The 21266-nt window shown below is 40.9% G+C and overlaps 1 protein-coding gene across 1 annotated transcript; it reads left to right on the top strand.

The window, feature by feature from the left end:
- The first annotated feature begins 345 nt into the window (after positions 1–345).
- Positions 346–2862, top strand: LOC110096111 (zinc finger CCCH domain-containing protein 33-like). Its single transcript, XM_020821883.2, has one exon. It carries the CDS (start codon positions 507–509, stop codon positions 2391–2393), a length of 1887 nt encoding a protein of 628 aa, XP_020677542.2. The 5' UTR covers positions 346–506; the 3' UTR covers positions 2394–2862.
- Positions 2863–21266: the final 18404 nt, after the last annotated feature.

Here is a 21266-nt window from a genome sequence, read left to right as displayed (position 1 = left end):
AATTATCTAATATTTTTATATATTTATTATATTTAAAAATATCTAATAACTTAGATTTAATAAATAAGATGTCAAATTAAAATAGAATATAAAATATGAAATTATTCTTTCATATAAATATATTTTTTCATATTGGTAGAAGTATAGTATTTATTTTAAAAAATCTTAACCTTTACTAATAAAAGGACGCCGCGTCACCTTTCTGCCCGCTCTGCCCTGTCTTCTATGGGCAGCTTTCGAATCTTCATTTCCATTTCATTTCACAATTTTTTATCATTTGCATTTAGAAACGAGATGTACGAAGAAGGCAACTTCGGGCGTCGCCTTTTTGACCATAGAGAGGTACAGAAGACGAGCCGGCTTCTCTTCCGTTCATCGTTTACTTATTTAATCCCATCCTTTGCCTACAAAAGCAGAACACCATTGCTGCACCTTCATCCATTTGTTTCATCTCTTCTTCTCAATCTCAACTCCGCAAGATCTCACCTTTTCACCCCCTTCCATCTATGTGCCGAGGTCCCCGAAAGCCATCTCCACCTCCCTCTGCTCCATCCTTGATGGACGCCGCCGTTGCTACCATAAAGCCGCCGCCTTTAGCTTCACCGGAGTCGGAATCCAATTTTCTCCTCGAACTCGCTGCAAACAACGACCTTTCCGCCTTCAAGCAAGCTGTCGAAGATGGCGCCGTCTCATTCGATATCTCCGCTCCATGGTACTCTCGCTCAGTGGGCCCCACCTCCTCTCCAACACGACGCATGGCATACGCTAATCGGACTCCGGCGATGATCGCCTCCCTCTATGGCAGCACTGACGTGCTGTCCTACATCCTCAGCTGTAACTCTGTAAACGTTAACCGCCGCTGCGACGCCGATGGCGCTACCGCTCTCCACTGCGCCGCAGCCGGTGGTTCTCCGGCGTCGCTCGACGTTGTAAAGCTCCTCATCAATTCATCCGCTGACGTGGATGCTGTGGACGCCGCCGGTAACCGCCCCGGCGACGTTATCGCTAAACAATTCTCCGCTTCCATGGCTAAAGACCTTGAGATTCTTCTCAAAGCCCCGTGCCCTAGGGTTTCCTCTCCTTCGAAGAAGGAATACCCTCCGGATTTAACTCTCCCGGACATCAAAAACGGGATCTATGGAACCGATGAGTTCCGTATGTATACCTTCAAGGTGAAGCCTTGCTCGAGAGCTTACTCCCATGACTGGACTGAGTGCCCGTTTGTTCACCCCGGCGAGAACGCCCGGCGACGCGATCCCAGAAAGTACTCTTATAGCTGCGTTCCTTGTCCCGATTTCCGTAAAGGTTCGTGCCTGAAAGCTGATTCATGTGAATACGCACACGGGGTGTTTGAGTGTTGGCTTCACCCAGCACAGTATCGTACTCGTCTCTGTAAAGATGAGACTGGATGCAGCCGACGTGTTTGTTTTTTCGCCCACAAGGTGGAAGAGCTTAGGATGGTTAACCCCACCACAGCTTCTGTCGCTGGCCATGTTTTGTCTTCTCCGAGATCATCGGCCATGGGCGTTTCTTCTCTAGACATGATGGCTGCTCTTATGATGCCGATGTCGCCTTCAGCTTCCTCATCAGCCACGGCGTGGATGAATACTTCTTCTGCTAGTAGCCGGCTGAAGGCAAGCCTGAATGCAAGGGACCTTGATTTCGATCTCGAATTGATGGGTATCGAAGGTTACCAGCAGAAGCTGCTTGATGAAATCTCCACCAACGCTGCATCTCCTCGATCAAACTGGAAGACTAATTCTTTCAACGCTGCTTCTGATTACAATGATTTGTTTGGCTCCATCGACCCTTCTATGCTGTCCCAACTGCAAGGTCTCTCCTTGAAGAGCGCTACCGGCTATGGGCACAATATGCCTTCTTCTCCTACCGTGTCTGGGTCTTCTTCCTTTGGACTTGATCATTCGATGGCAAAGGCCATCATGAATTCAAGGCAGGCAGCTTTTGCAAAGAGGAGTCAGAGTTTTATCGACCGAGGGGCTGTTCCTCGTCATATTCCAGCTCTTTCATCTCCATTAACATCGGCTGCGCCAAGCTCGCCGATTGCTATATCTGACTGGGGTTCTCCTGATGGGAAGTTGGACTGGGGCATTCAAGGAGATGAGTTGAACAAGCTCAGAAAGTCTGCAACTTTTAATTTCCGCAGCAATGGAACTAACAATTTTGGTACCAAGGCACCTCCTTCGGATGAGCCTGATCTCACCTGGGTCCAGCATCTGGTGAAGGATGGACCGGCAGCCATGGCTTTGCCACCAATTGGTCGAATGGGCCTGGAACAGCAGAAACAGTATCAGCCTAACGGGGGAGTTCCTGGTGATTTTCTCTCCTGGGACCAGCTTTATTCAGAGCAGGAGAGGATGCAGGAGGTGGCTTGATCTTAATTTTGGTCATGACCTTCTTCACTCAAAATCCTAACTATTCGTATTATTTTGTTATTTGTTTCTTTGGTTATCTTTTCCTTGATTCAAGTCTATTATTGTATACCTTCTACTGAAGTGGCTACCTCTGCTGAGAAGAAAGGATGCCCCAAGGGATTCTGAACTGCCAAGAGGATGGTTGCACTTGTTCTTTGATTTATATAAGTTATTACAATAATCTGTCTAGTAAAGAAAGGAGAGAATAGCAGAGAGTTGTAGAAGTTGAATAATATTGGAGTACTCTTATTCTGTTAGAATTCAGCTTTGCTTTCTCTGTTCTTAGGAATGCCTTGTTCCCTTACCAGGGGTTCCTGTATAAATTTTTAAATGAGAATTGAAATCCTTTTGTATCTATTTGTTTGGTTGATCTTCAACTTTTGATGAAAGCTGTTTCAGCTTTTTCATAAGAAACCTGTTTGCTTTCTTTGCATGCAGAGTTTGCTGAATATATATTTTAAATTATCTTGCTTGAGAAGAGATTCTTCACCTTTTTTGGTTCATTTTTCTGTTCTGTTTGTAGTATGCGAGAAGAATTTTTTCTTTTCTGGAATGTGGGGAGCCTCAACCCAGTTGCCTTGAATAAATGATTCAAGGCATTTACATCCATATCATTTTATTTTATGCTTTTTATATTTCTACCGCTCAAATTTTAATATTATATTTTTATCATTTATATAAAATTTTAATATTAAATATTTCACTCTTATATTTTATTTTTATACTCATATCATCCTATTTATATTTGTAATAAATGCCTATAAGGAATATATATTCATGTTAACACTGTAGAACTCCATTCACTGTTGTCTTCGTTACCTGCAAGAATCAAACAAGCAGGGAAACAAGAAAAGGAGAAAACAGAGGATGAACAGTGAAACCTTTTTCATGTCCTTGTTCATAGTTCATCTTACACCTTTTATAATAACATAGTGCCTTTACATTAACGGTGAAGATGAATCAGTTGGAAGCCAACGGTAAGGATTCAATGTCAGATAAAGGTAGTCATCATTCTCTGCTAATTCAGAATAGTGGAAGCTGTAGCCGAACGTGATATGTGGGCTTGCTTATCACCGCCCCTCAAGCTAGCCATTGGATCCAAAATGGTTAGCTTGTCGCGAAGAAAGTGGAATCGCTGTAGAGACAATGCTTTGGTAAACAGATCGGCTATTTGATCAGTTGAGTGAATATGATGAACTTGTAAAGTGGCATTCTTAATGCATTCACGAACGAAATGAAAATCAATTTCAATATGTTTCGTTCGAGCATGAAAAACAGGATTATTGGCAAGTGCAATTGAAGAAACGTTATCACAAAATAAAGGAGTAGGAGTTGATGAGTTGATCTGAAACTCGGCCAATAAGCGTTTAAGCCATATAATATCAGTGGCAGCCGTTGCAAGTGCTCTATACTCGGCTTCAGTAGAGGATCTTGCGACTGTTTTCTGTTTTTTTACTTGCCAAGAAATAAGATTGCTTCCTAAGAAAGCACAGTATCCTGTTGTTGATTTTCTATCAACAAGATCTCCCGCCCAATCGGAATCAGAATAAGCGCGAAGATGAAGGTTAGCAGCCACAAGAGGTAGACCAAAGGAAAGAGTACCTTGGAGATACTGTAACAGTCGTTTAAGCAGCCTGAAATGATCCTCATGAGGTTGGTGCATATATTGGCATAATCGGTTAACTGTATAAGCAATATCAGGTCGCGTCAATGTTAAATACTGAAGAGATCCTACGAGTTGTGTGTAAAGTGCAGCTGTATCAGTAGATAACAATGAAGACGGATGGCAGAGTGTCTTGGAGGCAATCGGTGTAGAGATTGGTTTGGAGTTCTCCATTCCAGCTTTTTTTAGGATTTGAGCGGCATATCGAGATTGAGAAAGATGGAAACCTGATGGAGTATGAAGGACCTGCATTCCAAGGAAATGGGAAATAGGACCGAGATTCCTCATATTAAACCGCTGATGAAGAGCAGTGAGTAAATGACTGACGGTGGAGTCATCATTGCCAGTTAATAGTATGTCATCCACGTACACAAGAATATAAATCATAACTGCACCTTTGTTATAAAGTAACAAGGAAGGATCTGCTGTGCTATGACGAAACCCATAAGAGAGAAGGTACGTGGAGAATGTTTCAAACCATTTCCTTGGCGATTGTCTCAATCCATATAAGGACTTTTTAAGTAAACAAACATGGTCAGGATGTAGGGAATCTTTAAAGCCAATTGGTTGAGACATATAGATAGTATCAGTAAGAGCACCGTGCAAAAAAGCATTAGATATGTCAAGTTGTAACACAGTCCATTTAAAAGTAGCAGCAATGACGAGAAAAATACGAATAGTTGGAAGCTTAGCCACAGGACTGAATGTATGAAAATAGTCTAAACCATATTGCTGATTGCACCCGAGAGCAACAAGCCTAGCTTTATGTCGTGCAATGGAACCATCAGAGTTATATTTTGTTCTAAAAATCCATTTGCTCCCTAATACATTTTGATCGGGAGAAGGTGGAACAAGTGTCCACGTACCTTGCTGTTGAAGAGCAGCAAATTCAGCTGACATGGCTTGGCGCCATACGAGGTGTTTGACAGCCTCGGTGTAACAAGTAGGATCTGAGAAAACATCAGTCACATACATATTAACAATATGTTTAGGCTTAAGGTTCCCAGTTCGTAGCCATGTAAGCATTGGGTGATGGGAGGAAGCTGGCTGTGGAGCTGGGAGTTGAGTAACGGAAGGTGGTTCGGAGGAAACAGAGGGGCTGGAAGGAATTTTGGAGATATGTGGTGAACCTGGAGGTGAGGTAGTAAGAAGTTTTGAACTATTTGTTGATCGGGATACAGGAATGGGAATGACAGTAGAACGTGTTTGTGGGGAAGGTTGTTGAACATAGCTAGGAACAAGTAGAGTAGGAGGAGTGTAAGTAAGACTTGAAGAAGGAGAGACAGTGGAAACAGATTGAAGTTGAGCGTAAGGAAAAACATGCTCAACGAATTTTACATGACGAGACGTGAAGATTTTGCCTGTTTCAATATGAAAACAGTTGTATCCTTTAGAATGTGGAGTATACCCAAGAAACACACATGGCAAAGATTTGGGATGAAATTTGGTGAGTGAAAGAGAGGGAGTGAGAGGATAACACAAGCAGCCGAAAACCTTTAAGAGAGAGTAATCAGGGTTAGATTTAAAGAGTAAGTGAAAGGGAGATTTAGATTTTTTTGAAATGGGTGGTAACCGATTTATTAAGTAGACAGCAGTGAGAACAACATGTAGCCAAAATGGAGTAGGTAGGTTAGCATCAAAAAGAAGCGATCTAGTCGTTTCAAGTAGATGCCGATGTTTACGTTCTGCGACACCATTTTGTTGAGGAGTGTACGGACAAGTTACTTGATGAATAATGCCACATTTAGCAAGAAAGGATTGAAAAACGTGAGATGTATATTCACCTCCTTGATCAGAACGCAAACACTTGATACGTTTATCAAATTGATTTTCAACCAAATTTTTAAATTGAACAAAAATTTTGGCTACATCAGATTTTGCTTGCAATGGATAAAGCCATGTAAAGCGGGAAAAATCATCTATAAATAAGACATAGTATTTAAAACCATGTAAGGAAATAACAGAAGAAGGACCCCATACATCACTATGAATTAGTTCTAAAACTTGACTAGACCTTGAAGAAGAAAGAGAGAAGGGAAGCTTGTGACTCTTAGATAGATCACAAGCATTACATTGATGACTAGACGAAAAAGAAACAGAAGACATTGTAAGGTAATTTGGTAATTGGCGGAGAACCGAGTGAGACGGATGGCCAAGTCTACGATGCCACAGTTGAGTGTCGGAGTGGATGGCTGAGAGAGCTGTAAGCGACGGAGGATGAGTAGATGTAGCTTTAAGAGGGTAAAGTCCGTGAATAGAGCGACCGTGAAGGAGAGTTCGGTTGGTCCTCGGATCCTGAATATGATATCCATGAGCATCAAAAACAATTTTACAGGAATTGTCAGTGGTGAGGCGTTTAACCGAAATGAGATTTTTGGCTAATTGAGGAACAAAATGAAGAGAGGAAAGAAGAAGCTTACGGCTAGGAGTGGGTAACAAGCCTTTACCAGTGTGAGTTATCGGTAAGAGATCGCCGTTGCCAACCATGACTTGCTGATGGCCTTTATAAGGTTTGGAATTATTCAACTGATTGGAATCAGATGTAAGATGCGCTGTAGCGCCCGTGTCCAGCAACCAGTCGGATGAAGATGGAGCAAGATCAGCTGAATAAGCGGAGGTGGGCGATTGATAATCAAAATCACCATGGTACCAACACTTGACCGCAGAATGGCCAAATTTACCACAAATTTGGCACTCAACCGGAGGAGTAGAGGGAGAACTACGAGCAGAGGTGCGACCACGCGGTGGACGAAAAGAAGATCAACCAAGATAACTCCGATTGCGCCCACGACCACGTTGAGCTGTCATAGCTGGAATATGGTCTGAAGATAGAGACATTTCGCGAGCGGCTTCCGCAGCTAGATTAAGCTCTTCACTACACAGGAGAGCATAGAAATCATCAAGACTAATGGGATTCAGATTGGTTCGAATCGCTATTTTGAATCCTTGATACGTAGTGGGCAAACCATTAAGGGTATACATAATGATATCATCGGAGGATAATGGCAATCCAGCAGAACCGATGGCATCAACTTTACCTTTGATATCAGATAAGTATTGCATCATTGTTTTATCCTTCATAGAAACATGATTTAATTCATTTTTCAGCTGCAGTATCCTTGAGCGATTCGTCGACTGTAAACGACGCTCGATGGTTTGCCATATTTCAACGCAGGAATCAAGCATCAAAACATAAGGAAGAAATGTTGGAGATATGATAGAATACAAAACCGCAGCAAGATTTTGATCAATGAGTAACCAAGAATAGTACTCAGGATTGGATGTAAGCTCAGTCGTTGACGAAAGGAGCTTGGGAGGCTTCGGAGAAGACCCATCCAAAAAACCTTCAAATCCATTGGCAGTGAACAACTTGAGGATTTGAGTTTTCCATAGTGGATAATTATCAGCAGAGAGCTGAATGTTAAGCACTGACTTAACATTGGACATAAGAAATTTTAACTGAGGCGGGATCGGAACATCGGAGATTTTGAATGCAAGCTTAGTTGGAGACGAAGTTGTAGAAGGAGACGAAGTTGTAGAAGGAGACGAAGAAGACGACGCCATGGCTGAAAAAATGAAACCGAAAATGCAGATCTACGCCGTAAGGCAAAAAACCTGCTCTGATACCATGTAGAACTCCATTCACTGTTGTCTTCGTTACCTGCAAGAATCAAACAAGCAGGGAAACAAGAAAAGGAGAAAACAGAGGATGAACAGTGAAACCTTTTTCATGTCCTTGTTCATAGTTCATCTTACACCTTTTATAATAACATAGTGCCTTTACATTAACGGTGAAGATGAATCAGTTGGAAGCCAACGGTAAGGATTCAATGTCAGATAAAGGTAGTCATCTTTCTCTGCTAATTCAGAATAGTGGAAGCTGTAGCCGAACGTGATATGTGGGCTTGCTTATCAAACACCCCCCCCCTCTCTTCCAAGAAGCTAAAGAAGAGCATCTCTTTCTCCTTTAGAAACATAACAAGTGATATCAGAGCCTCATTGAGGGTGATCAGGAAGTGAAGGTTGGATCGGTGGTATGCAGGTCGGGTAGGCGGGCTCAGGTTTTACGCAAGGTTTTCAGATCAAAGTTTGCTTGTGGATCCGGAAGGTTGCCGTTGGGTTGCAGTCGAGCCAAGAAGCGCGGATGGGTTGCAAATCAGAGTAAGTGTGGAGAATACACGGGGTGAATGCGTGCAAGCTCAGTGCAGACGCTCGCTGACTCGTGCTGACCAAGGCTTGCGTGGGGCTCAAAGCCCACAAGAGAGTTTCTTTGGGCTTGGAGATCAACTAAGTTAACGTGCTGGGCGCAAAGATCAGCCGAGTTACGTGCTGGGCGCGAAGGCGCTTAGGAAAGAGGCTTGATGCTCGGGTGGGCCGAACACGCACAGGCCTCATCAAGCCTGGGTAGCACATAAGCGCGGGCATGCGACACGGGCGGGTCGGTTGTGGGCGTACTAGGTGTGAACATTGGAGTCGTATGCAGAGGTATCGAAGGCGGTCCGACTCGAGAATACTGGACCTATGAGGGGCACGGGCAATCGTAGGTCGCGAGTTAGGCGCGAGTGCATTAACAAGTGACAGTGCGCAAGAGCAGGGATGCGTGCTGCACACTGGTGTGACTGGAAGCAAAAATTTAGGGCGAACCTCGGGGCAGCATCCACATGAGAGCTGGGGATTTGGCCGTGGATTGCGGGTTGGCGATTACAGGGCAGCGGGCCAAATTGTGAAATCTGTAAAGTAAAAAAAAAAAAGCTAAACTCTTAAACATCGAGGTGTATTTTGATGTAATGGTTGCAATTTTATTAAGAAACTTCGCAGTTAAGCGTGCTCATTCTAGAGCAATTCTAGGATGCGTGATCTACTGGGAAGTCAGACCAACATGACAAAATCGTGAGGCTCTTAGTGTTAGCAACCAACATCATGTGACCACTACGGCTGGCATCTGGCCGTAGCAGGCACCACATTCTCTGGCAACAATAGGCATCACAATCTCCTGATAGCAAAGTCTTACGGAAGAATATTCCGCACTCATCTTCCTCCATATATGCTTTACTGTAGCACTGTAGAAAAAGGAATGAGATGGGATCACATTTTGAGCTCCTCTATTCCTTGTCTTTACTAGTCTATTTCTTCTAAAATCTTCCTTGCAGGCTTTCTCTCATGGTATCAAAGCACTAAAAGCCTCACGACACCTGATCATCATGTCCGAGCGAGAAGCATCCAGCAACCAAACAACACCGCAATCCACCTCCTCCCTCTCCACCTCCATGGCTCACTTCACCGTCCTTGCACCGCTTAAGTTCCTCATGTAGAACATTAAGCAGATCGTTACTACCCAGCTGATCAATGACAATTACGCCATTTGGAAGGTGCAGACTCTTAAACTCTTCTCCGCAAACAGATTTGACGGGTATCTCACCGACGCTCAACAACAGCTGCCACCGTCCCACGCCGACCATCGCCTCTGGAAGCTGGTCGATCAGAATCTCGTTTCCGCTCTTTATTCCACCATCTCCCCATCCATACTACCCTACATTCTCACCCTCTCCTCAGCTCATGAGATCTAGCAAATGCTGGAGAGTCGCCTACAACCGACCAATCGATCCCGGGTCATCCAGCTCAAAAACACTCTTCACAATGTCACCATGGGTGATAGCTCTATGCAAGACTATCTCGCTCAGATTAAAGGGCTGGTCGATAGCATCGCGGCGGCGGGATCTCAAGTCGACAGTGAAGATATCATTCACTACATCCTAAATGGCTTGCCGGCGGCGTACAAATCGTTCTGCACGTCCATTCGAACGTGTCAAACCTCCATAAGCCTGGAAGTGCTCTACTCCCTCCTCTGTAGTGAGGAAATCAATATTCAGAATCAACTTCTCAAAGGCTCTACCCCGTCCAAGGATAACTCTGCTTTCTATAGCAACTCTCAACCAGACCGTGGCCGAGGCAATTTCCCTCAGTCGACCCGCTCCATCAGAGGCCGCGGCTCCCCTTCTCGCAACTACAATACCACCACTCAGTCATCAACTCCCCGGCCAACCTGTCAAATCTGCAATAAATCGGGTCATATTGATGTGCAATGCTGGCATCGCTGCAACTTAAACTATACACCAGCGCCGCCTCGCGTAATGCTAACCCAAGCTCCGGCAGCTCCTCCAACAGAGTGGTGCTCGACTCTGGAGCCTCCTCGCATCTCACATCTGATGCGACCAATTTGCTACAACCAATTCTCTATCAATGGGCAGACTCGATCACCATCGCCAACGGCAGAACGCTACCCATCCACATCTCCGGAGACGGCCTCCTCCCATTACCGCAATCTAACCGTAAGCTGTATCTTCATAATTTACTTCATGTTCCATCTCTTTCCCACAACTTGCTCTCCATTCATTAGCTCACCACTAATAACAACTGCTCTATCTCCTTTGATGCACTCGGATTCCAAATCACGGATCTTCAGGACAACCAAATCATCCTCCGTGGTAGGAGTCACGACGGTCTCTACGTCATCTCCGCCAACACACCCAACTCTCCTATAATCGCGCTTTAGTTCAACTCACACAATCCTTCTCCCTGGCACGAACAACTCGGCCATCCCAATCAGCTCGTTATACGCACCCTGGCAAGATTAGAACCATCTATTAGTCTCTCCTCCCTTTCGAACTACTGCAAGTTTTGTAACATGGCTAAGAGCCATAAACTTCCCTTTCCTCACAGAACAACAGATGTACCAGCTCCCTTCTTACTCATCCACACTAATGTATGGGGTCCAGCACCCGTTAGCTCTATCAATGGATATAAATATTATATAGCATTTATCGATCACACTAGATTTTATTGGTTGTTCCTTATGAAATCAAAAGCTGAATCGCTCTCTAAATTCCAACAATTTTACAATATAATCAAAATTCAATTTTAAAAACCCTCCGCTCTGATGGCGGTGGTGAATATACCAGTGCCCAATATCAACAATTTCTTGCAACGAATGACATTGTTCATCAATTCAATTGCCCTCATACCCCCGAGCAAAACGGCTTAGCCGAGAGAAAGCATCGCCATCTTCTCGACACCACTCGAACTCTACTTCTAGCCGCCAATCTACCCCAGAAATTCTGGGCAGACGCCCTCCTCACCGCCAATTACCTCAATAATAGGCTGCCAACCAAAGCCTGTAACATTCAAATTCCGTTTCAAACGCTCCATGACACTCTTCCCTCCTATACTCATCTTCGATCATTCGTATGTTTGTGTTTTCCTTGGCTCAAGCATCGGGCACCTGATAAACTATCTCCAAGGTCCCTTGACTGCATCTTCATAGGTTACTCACCCACTCATAAAGGATACAGGTGTTTTCATAGATCATCAAACAAAATATTTATTTCCCGCTATGTCGTCTTTCATGAAACCATTTTTCCCTATCATGCAATTCCCACAGAGCTACCTCCCTCATCCTCAACTACAACCATTTCCCCACTAACACTGCTTCCCACATCTGTGTCTTCAATTCCTCCACCTTCCAATGATCTCACTACCACACCCTTAGCTCCATTTCCTACAGAACCACCTGGCTCATCCCTCTCTCCGCCTACTTTCTCACCTAAAACTCAACCCCTTCCTGCAAAGGAATCAACCACCACAAACACCTCTCTGCCACATCCTCATCCAATGCAAACCCGCCTCAAATCGAGTATTGTCAAACCAAAACAGATTCCTGATCTACTAGCCACCTCATTCGATCACCTCACTCCGACCACATTCAATCAAGCATCCACCTCCAACCACTGGCGTGCTGCCATGTTCGATGAATTCCGAGCTCTCCAACGACAGGGCACTTGGTCCTTAGTACCATTTCCTTCTCAGCATCCCGTCCTTGGATGCAAGTGGACCTATAAATTGAAACGGGACTCAGCCGGAAACATCGACAGGTACTAAGCAAGATTAGTCGCCAAAGGCTACGAGCAACAACCAGGACTTAACTACCACGAGACATTCAGTCCCGTTGCTAAGCTACCAACAATCCGTATCCTGCTTACTATTGCACTTCAGCGAGCTTGGTCCATTACGCAGCTAAACGTCACAAATGCGTTCCTCAATCAAGATGACTCAACCCCAGGGCTTTCTCGACCCTCAATATCCCGGGCACGTCTGCAAATTGCACAAGGCCGTCTATGGCTTAAAGCAATCTCCACGGCAGTGGTATAAAAAACTCACAACCCAACTTCAGGTCGAAGGTTTTCACTTCAGCAAATCAGACCCAGCGCTCTTGATTCTCAAGACTGACTCCGCTCAAATCTACATCCTCATTTACGTTGATGACATGCTTATTACCGGGAATGATCCACAACAAATACATGACATACTGTCCAAGCTCCAAGAAGCATTCTCTCTTAAAGAACCAAAATCACTCTCCTTATTCCTTGGCATACGTATATCTGCCACGCCATATGGTCTCTTCCTAGACCAACAGCAGTATGCCCAAGACATCCTCAACTCCTGTGGCTTTCTCAACTTTAAACCACTGCTCACCCCTATTACACTAAAACCATCCAGCTCTTCCAACGCGGGTCTCCAACCCATTGATCCAACTCATTATCGCCAGCTTGCAGGATCGCTGCAATACTTAACCATCACCCGCCCTGACATATCCTTCGCCATGAATTTAGATTTTCCAGCATATGCATGACCCTCAACACATCCATCTCCAAACGCTCAAACGCCTGCTAAGGTACATTCAAGGCACAATCCCATACGGTCTTCCCCTCTGTCGCAACAATCTTACTTTTCAATCCTATGTCGATGCTGAATGGGCTTCTGATCAAACATACCGCAAATCTATATCCACCTTCTGCACTTTCCTCAGACATAATCTCATTTCTTGGTCAGTTAAAAAGCAGGTTACAGTAGCCAAGTCATCTACTGAGACCGAATACTGTGCGCTCGCCGCGGCCACCTCCGAAGTCTTATGGCTGCGATGCCTACTAGCAGACTTCGATGATGTTCAACTCTCTCCCACCAAAGTGTTCTACAATAACATCTCAGCCGTGGCACTCACTCATAACCCGGTCTTTCATGCGAGAACCAAGCACATTGAGATCGATTACCACTTCATCAGCAACCACATCCATAACAAGGAAATCACCATTGAGCACATTCACTCTTCCGAACAACCAGCCGACATACTTACCAAGCCACTTCCAGTCACCCGCTTCCAACTACTTTGAAACAAACTCACTGTCGTCTCCAACGACAATAAGAAGTCTGAGGGGACTGTTAGCAACCAACATCACGTGATCACTACGACTGGCATCTGGCCGCAGCAGGCACCACATTCTCTAGCCGCATCAGGCATCACAATCTCCCGATATCAAAGTCTAACAGAAGAATATTCCACACTCATCTTCCTCCTATATATGCTCTACTATAGCACTATAGAAAAAGGAATGAGATGGGATCACATTTTGAGCTCCTATGTTCCTTGTCTTTACTAGTCTATTTCTTCTAAAATCTTTCTTACAAGTTTTCTCTCACTTAGGCCTAAGAGACCAATATCTCGATAATTAAGAGTTTGAATAGTTAAAGATGATATCAGAGTAATACACCAATCGGAAGATAGGAACTAAGTGTCATACAAGACAAAGTGCAGGACAAAACCATGAGGCTCTTTGGTCAAAACAAATAATATCTCGATAGTTAAAAGCTTAGCTTCTTTTACTTAAAGGGTTTCACATGAATGGAAGTATGATTTCATTATTCTTGGTTAAAGATATGTTTAAATTTTTTGAGGTGGAGCTTCCGGGTTAAATTGGAGGTAGATTTGCGAGCAGTATCAATCGAATTCGATGTGTCAGAGCAGCGGAGACAAAGCAGCAGGATCACAAACCTCAGGATTGAACATATGGCTCATGTGAAGTCGCAGAACAAAGCATGCACAGGTGTTCAAAGAAGACTATGAGCTGGAGTATAGATGTTAGAGCGCGGGCATGCCGCATAAGAGCAAATGTGTGGGTCAGAAGCACGAGGGAGCAAGCAATGCACAAGGCAAGGGCGTGCAAATCACGGGAGGAACAACAACGGGTGCAGGCGAATATAAGTTAGAATGTGCAGGACTGTGAGCTGGAGTCGTCGATTAGAACACAGTGAAAGCCGGATACGAGGGGGATTGTGTTTGGTTTGGCGGGTTTGCTCATGGAGTTATTGCATGGAACTAATCAAATCGCAACATGTGCACAAATGGTTTTTTGGTCATAAAATCGAACCAAGGTAAACATTTTTTTCTTCAAAAACAAATTTTATTCCAAAAGAAAAGGACATACAACCAAAGATCAAAAAAACCAAAAAGGAAAGACACAAAGCTGAAAGAAAGCTACATTAAGCCAAAACCAGCCAAGTAAGTTGGAAAAGAAAAATAATCCGAAGAGCTGGACTCAAAATCACCATCCGGTTGCCAGGCTCGGGACATCAATTTGGAGGAAGAATAACCATCAGCGAGAGAAACCAAGTACGAAATCCACCGTTGAATACAATGGAAAAGGATCCACCAATGTTGTCACAACAAGCCATGGCCTTCAAGAGGGGTGTGCAGGAGACCTGCCTCATCATAATCCATCAAACCACAAAAAATCAACCAACATAAATCTGCTAACATAATGATAGTAAGCATTAAAAGAAACCACTGAATTACTTCTTTTTAGCTTTCCGTCTACATCGCTTTCCACCACTCGGGACAAAATGACTCACTTCCAAATTATACACATCATCATCTATAGTGTCAACTTGACTCTCAACATCCCCACATTACGAAGAAGAAGAACTATCCAGCCAATCATTTTGATACAAACACTTTCCCTTAACTTCAATATTCAAATCTTCTGAAGAAATCAACTCAATAGGAACATTCACCAACGACATAGTAGAGAGAGTATTATTTATAGCCAAAACCTTAGCAGCCTTGCAACTATTAACAAGAGAAATCCCACCCATAGGTGACACACACTTACGTTCAGCTGGAACTAAAGGGGAAACATTGGAATTCGCAGTTTCACCATCACTTACATCAACATCATAAACATAATTAACACTAGGACATACTACTAAATTAATCAAACAATTGTTAGTCTCTAAAGCCTCAACCACTCCCTCATTAATTCCACAAGAATGAGTCAAACATAAATCATCCAATGTTGAACAGACTAACCCGTCAACAATAGTAGCATCCTCGACGATGCCATTGAAATTATGCAGAGCTAAGGTATCATCCACACCGATCTCCCCATTAACCCCAACCTCATTAATACAAGCAAGGTTAACTGTGGGCAAAGAATTTTTCATAGGACCACCAACAACCACACCCTCATTAATGCCACCAGCAGCCACATTAACTTCCACAGCATTAACCATCTCACCAAAATTCTTCTTATTAACCGAATCAAACAATGGATTAAAAGAACGACATTCATCAAGTAAATGACCAATCGATTTACATTGCACACAAAAATGGGAAAACTCCTCCATCACAACCTGTTGGACATAACCAAGCTTTTCATGACCAATCTAAACTTTGTCATAATATTTTTTAGTAATGTCAAGCTTTACTAACACACGTGCAACAGAGGGACGGGAGGCAACAGAAGTCGCATGATCCAACTTTGGCGGACGACCAAATAAGGATCCCAATCCGTGGAGAATGCGGGGAGAAAAAAAAAATACGATCGCAAGTTGGGGAAGGTAATTCAAATAGGTATGAAAGGGGACTCCACATCAATGTCAAGAAGAGGAGACCATTTGGTCACCTTCCTGTAATAATTGCTAACAAAATATGACTTGTGAGACCAATGTAGAGATTGTTGTGTATTGATTCGGTTTTAAATTAGGTTGATTAGCACGTTATCACACTACTTGTAAATGCCTATAAATAGGCATTGTAAGCCCTGTAATATGCCTAATGAATAAAACGAATATGCATTCTTGTTAGCCCTCTCCCTCTCTTCTAAGATGCTCAAGAAGAGCTCTTCTTACTCAAGCAAGTTCTAACATTTATGATTAAAGATAAATATTAAAAATATATATGAGAAAGAATATACAATATTTTTTTTTTTTGTTAAAAAATAAAGTTTGATTGGAGATCAGTTAATATTTGACGTAATTATTATTATATTTTGATGAGAAAATGAGTTTTCGGTTAGAGATGTCGTAACAAATATTACAATTGTTTGTATAGCTCAGTAAAAAAGTTAGCAAAAATGAAGCCTGTAAAGCGATGAGAAAACTTAAGAGGCTTAAAAATTCCAACTTGGTCTCAAAAATCATTAATTATGAAATGTTTGGTAATGCATGGATTTTTGAGATTTTTTCGGTTTGGTTGGAAGTATAATAAATTTAAATTAAATTAATGTGCAAGAGATGATGTATTATATTTGATTTATGATAAAAAAATAGAGATAAATTTAAAAAGATTTGTTTAGAAAGTATTAAAAATGATTTTTTATCAGATTTAAATGAGAATTTGACTCTTAATAGGACACAATGAAGAAAAATGATTCATGTACTTGATCTCATGTAATAGGATCAAGGCTTGATGTTGTTGCTATATTGAGAGATTTAAATTCATCAAAAATGAATTTTTGCGGTTATTGATTCGTGAAATTATGTGAGATGAAATGAAGTGATTAAGGCTTTGTTTGGGATGAGCTTTTTAGTACAAAAATTAAAATTTTTATATTAGAAAGCTGCTTTAAGAAGCAGAAAGAAAGTCGTCCCAAACGAAGCCTAAGACTTCATTTGGGACGGCTTTCTTACTGCTGCTTAAAACAGCTTTTTAGATTTTTATGCTAAAAAGCTGTTGTAAGAAATAGTAAAAAACCGTCCCAAACGAAGCCTAAATTAGCGATGCATGATAGGTTCCCCACATTAAACATAAAGCCATAATGAGATGAGCTTCAACGAGCTCATCATTTGTTTGTTTTGGTTTATTTGAAAGTTTGTTCGATTGAATTTAGCTCTTGTTTGAAATTGTTTGCGAACAATATGTTTGTGTTCGGTTTATTTTAAATTAATTTGCCGGCTCATATTCGGCTCGAATTAGTTAAACAATATTAAATTTAAAATTTTCTTAAATAATACATAAAAAATCAAAAACAACTATTTGAAATATCAGTTGCTAAGGAGCAAATAAGCTTAACGGAAAACGATTTCTGAGGGAACAGGCAATATGAGACCAGCAATTCAGACATTCTGGAACAATTATAATCATAACAGGCTCACATTTTACTTGCTTTTTGCTCTTATCATCCTCTAGGGTTGGAAACGAATTGAGTTGAGCTTAAGTTCTAGCAAATTTCAGTTCAACTCATCCCTCAAAAGAGCAGCTTGAACTTGAGTTGAGCCCATAGAACAACCTCGAGCTGGACTAATCCATTTTTACTCGTGCTCGAGAATCGAGAGCTCGTCCCGAGATGAAATTGAGGGTGCTCTGCTCCATCGTGGTCGAGCAAGAGTGAAGCTTGGTAGAGGGAGATTGAAGCCAAGGGTATAGGTCGTTCCAGAATAAGGGCAAAGTTCAACATGCTTGACACTCATCTCGAAGAAGGAAGAGAAATGGAGGAGAAATGACCGCTATTCGGATCAGCATCACAGGTTTTATTCTTTAATAACTCCTAAAACAATTAGATACGTTAAATGAAAGCAAAATCTTTCAAACCAGCAATCCAGAGCTTGAACTTGGGGTTCTGCAACTGTATTTCCAAGCAGAAGCAACCCGCAGATATCTGTTGGCCCAGTTCCTTTTCTTTTCTGCTTCTTCATTGTATGGGCAACCAGACTTCTGACTTCAACAGCAATTGTAGACGCAGTAAAATTGCTAGTATAGTGTAATCTATGATTTCTTTAGCTTCTAAGACCATCCGCAATAGAACCGCGTACATGTGATTGTCGTCCGCCAAACGATCCAGCCGAACGCGCTTTCGCCTGCTATTCTCCCAGAGTGAAAGGTAATAGTGAGACGTCAATATTGACGTCTCAATGTTCACACACGCTATTTTTTCTCTATTCGGAATTTGCTGAAAAAGTGCGCGAAAGAGGAGAAAAACGATTATCTTTGGAAGCACGATGAAGAAGCGGGCAAAATGGAGTTCGATTGGAGACAAATTACTGCATTTTGAAATTTTACTGTACTTTGGAGTGTAAAGTGGGTTTTTCAGTTTGAGATGCCCTAATAGCATAAACATGACACAGACATGATAGAGAAGATGCAACCATCAAATCATATAACGTTCATGGCTTGCAGAATCTGGATTAAGTAAGCCTCAAATAGGAATGATTGTTCATCCTGTAATTGGTATATGATTATCTTTCCTGCCAAGAGATCAAATGAAGTTTTCTGGAGTTCTAATCAGTTGGAATTTGCCTATATTCCATCACTTTCTCTACAAGCCTACAGAACCCTCCACCAACCACCTATGGCAACCTCTGGCCGTCGCCGGCCACCATCCATTCGCGGTATCGACACCGCCGGCCTCTCCACCATGCCTTAAAAAATTATTCAAAAAAAAAAAAGTAAGGGTATCTTTTACTATTATCAAAATACAAAAAAAAAATATTTTACATACAATAAAGTTACTTTTCAGTAAATTTAAAATAAAGTTCTGAAAACTTGCAATCAAATAGCTTTTAGAAAAGCAATTTTCATGATTTGTGAAAACAACTCCATGAATAGAATAAACAAATGAATACTCGTTGCCTTCTTGCATTAATGAAAACAAGTCTTTGATTGAGACAACCTGACATTGATTTCAGAAGCTTACTACTGTTACATGAAATGATACAATTGCAGTTTCTGTGGATCTTCTGTTGATTTTTGTTTGCCTTTGTAGGACTGACTCAGCCGAAAGCTGGAGTTTCTTCTTTAGCCAAGCAGATTGTGATGTTTTATTAATTTTTTTTTAATAATGGACCTTTTCCTTATGAATTCACGTCATTGATCTACTGGAATTTAGAGGGACTGATTTCTTGGAAGGGAAGCAAAGGAAGGATTCAATAAAATCAACATGAAAGTCTTCAAATCTGACTTTATGATATAAACAAATCTTTCTACCTTCTTTACTCTGTTGAGATATTACAGGAGGCTTAATCATTCAGATTTTACAGCTAGAAAATTGTTGAATGATTGACTTTAAACAAAGTAGTTAACTGGTTTTAACTAAAACAGGAATTGAAAAGTTACATAAGAGCAGTAAAGAAAGATGAACTTAAAATTACAGAATTGAGGAGATCAATATGGAGACAACAAGAAACAACTATGAGGCAAATATGATTTATGTGATTCAGAGTTCAGAGAGTTTTATATGCAAGGGGTTGCCAATGGAGAAGAGATATAAGATGCAAGTGATCTTTGATTTTAATCTTTAATTGAAATGAAGAACAAGGTATCAAATAAGAAGTGACTTGGAATAGAAAACTTACAACACTGAATTGCCAAGAAAAATTGAGAAAAATTCTCATAAACCCTTGATCTAAGAGAAAAGTAATCTTATATATTTTATGCTGATAATAAAATTATAAGAGCTTCTATCTCTAAATTATCTAATATTTCTTTATTTTATTATCTTTTCCTCTCTATTTTGTTCCGAGTTTTGCCATTAGGGTTCAAGTATCATCATAGACAAATTTGGATGCAATACAGACCATCAACCACAAGACATAAAGAAGATAAGGAGAGACTAAGAAGTTATCGAGAAACATCTTCCTTTGACCTCCATGCCGAGCGAGAGCCACCCCCTCTAGTACAAAAAAATGATTGAATATCTTGACATTTCATATATTACACATGTATTTGTTATTTATGTAATTTAAATTTTCATGTGTAATCATTGGATGTCATTTATAATATGAGAATGTAAAATTAACATTTTTCAAAGCGGGTCTATAATGTCACATCGCTATTATCATTTCATCATATAAGTCATCCTTCAAGTCAAAATAAATATGGCCAACCATCTTGTGAGACTTCAAAAGGGCATCTTTCAATAGATTCATTCAATAGAATAAAAAGATAACGTCTAAAGCGCATTTGTTATAATTTGACAATCCTATATTTTTCTTATCTTCTCTTTACAAATAATTTGTATAAATATAATAAAATCTATAAGAAAAAGGTATTAAAGTGCAAGAGAAATTATTTGGAGAAGTCTTTTCTTCTTCCTTAAGAAAAGCTTGGTGGGTTAATACTTAACCATGGTTTGGTGATGTTGGACATCCCTTTTTGGTAAGAGATTTAATACATATTAATTTTTACTTTACTTGTGTGTGTTCTATATTTATAATCTACACCTCCACTTTGAGTGTCATGGAGCTTCTATTTAAATTCCAACACTCCTACACTAAGCTATTCACAAAATACCTAAGTCAACCAAGATATTTCCAAATTCAACCAATTAACCTTCCTTTCACACTTCACACCAAAACTTCACATAATGACACCCTAAATAAATTAAATATTTATTCCTAGCATCTTTAGCATTTTAAAGAATACTTACACTCATAATATCCGAGTATATAAAAGTTTCTTAAGCTCTACACAAAATTAGTCACCCACAAATCAACCTGTATCCCTTGGTAGATCTTAGCTACATTTGCATCTTCACCTTCAAAAAGCTTTTTAAGCTTCAAATCACATTCATTGGGCTTTCCTATACTCCCTCACACCTATTAAAAATGATCAAAATCAAAATTCTCTTCGAACATGACTATACATATTGTGTCAGCCTTCATATTAAGCAACTTCTTCCGTGCCCTAGAATCCAAAGAAATTTTAATTAAAGGTGATTGTTAAGCAATTAGTTGTAAAACACTTTTAATTCTCCACATTGATTTATAGCTCACTAAAGAGATTATTCACAATTGATTACTCAAGACCAAATTAATTATAAAACATATTAATCAAGTTTAAAACAATGTATAAACTAGAATAAATGAATAAATCTAGTTACCAATCTATAGGGTTATTATTCAAATATACTTCCATATCAGCTTGATGATACTTGAATTTACCAATTCTTGATTGAAATGAAATCTTACATTCACATATTGTATCCTTTCATTAAATATAGGATTTTTATTTTTATTTTAACTTTGATTATCTATATAGATAATGATACGTTAATGAAAATCCTAAA

Source organism: Dendrobium catenatum, unplaced genomic scaffold (genome assembly GCF_001605985.2).
Source record: "Dendrobium catenatum unplaced genomic scaffold, ASM160598v2 fragScaff_scaffold_456, whole genome shotgun sequence".
In the NCBI taxonomy this organism is placed as follows: Eukaryota; Viridiplantae; Streptophyta; class Magnoliopsida; order Asparagales; family Orchidaceae; genus Dendrobium; species Dendrobium catenatum.
This window is presented reverse-complemented; position numbering and strand designations above follow the sequence as displayed.

What these genes read in the sequence shown, in the direction of transcription:
- LOC110096111 (XM_020821883.2), top strand. Translation starts at nt 507, where the DNA reads ATGTGCCGAGGTCCCCGAAAGCCATCTCCACCTCCCTCTGCTCCATCC.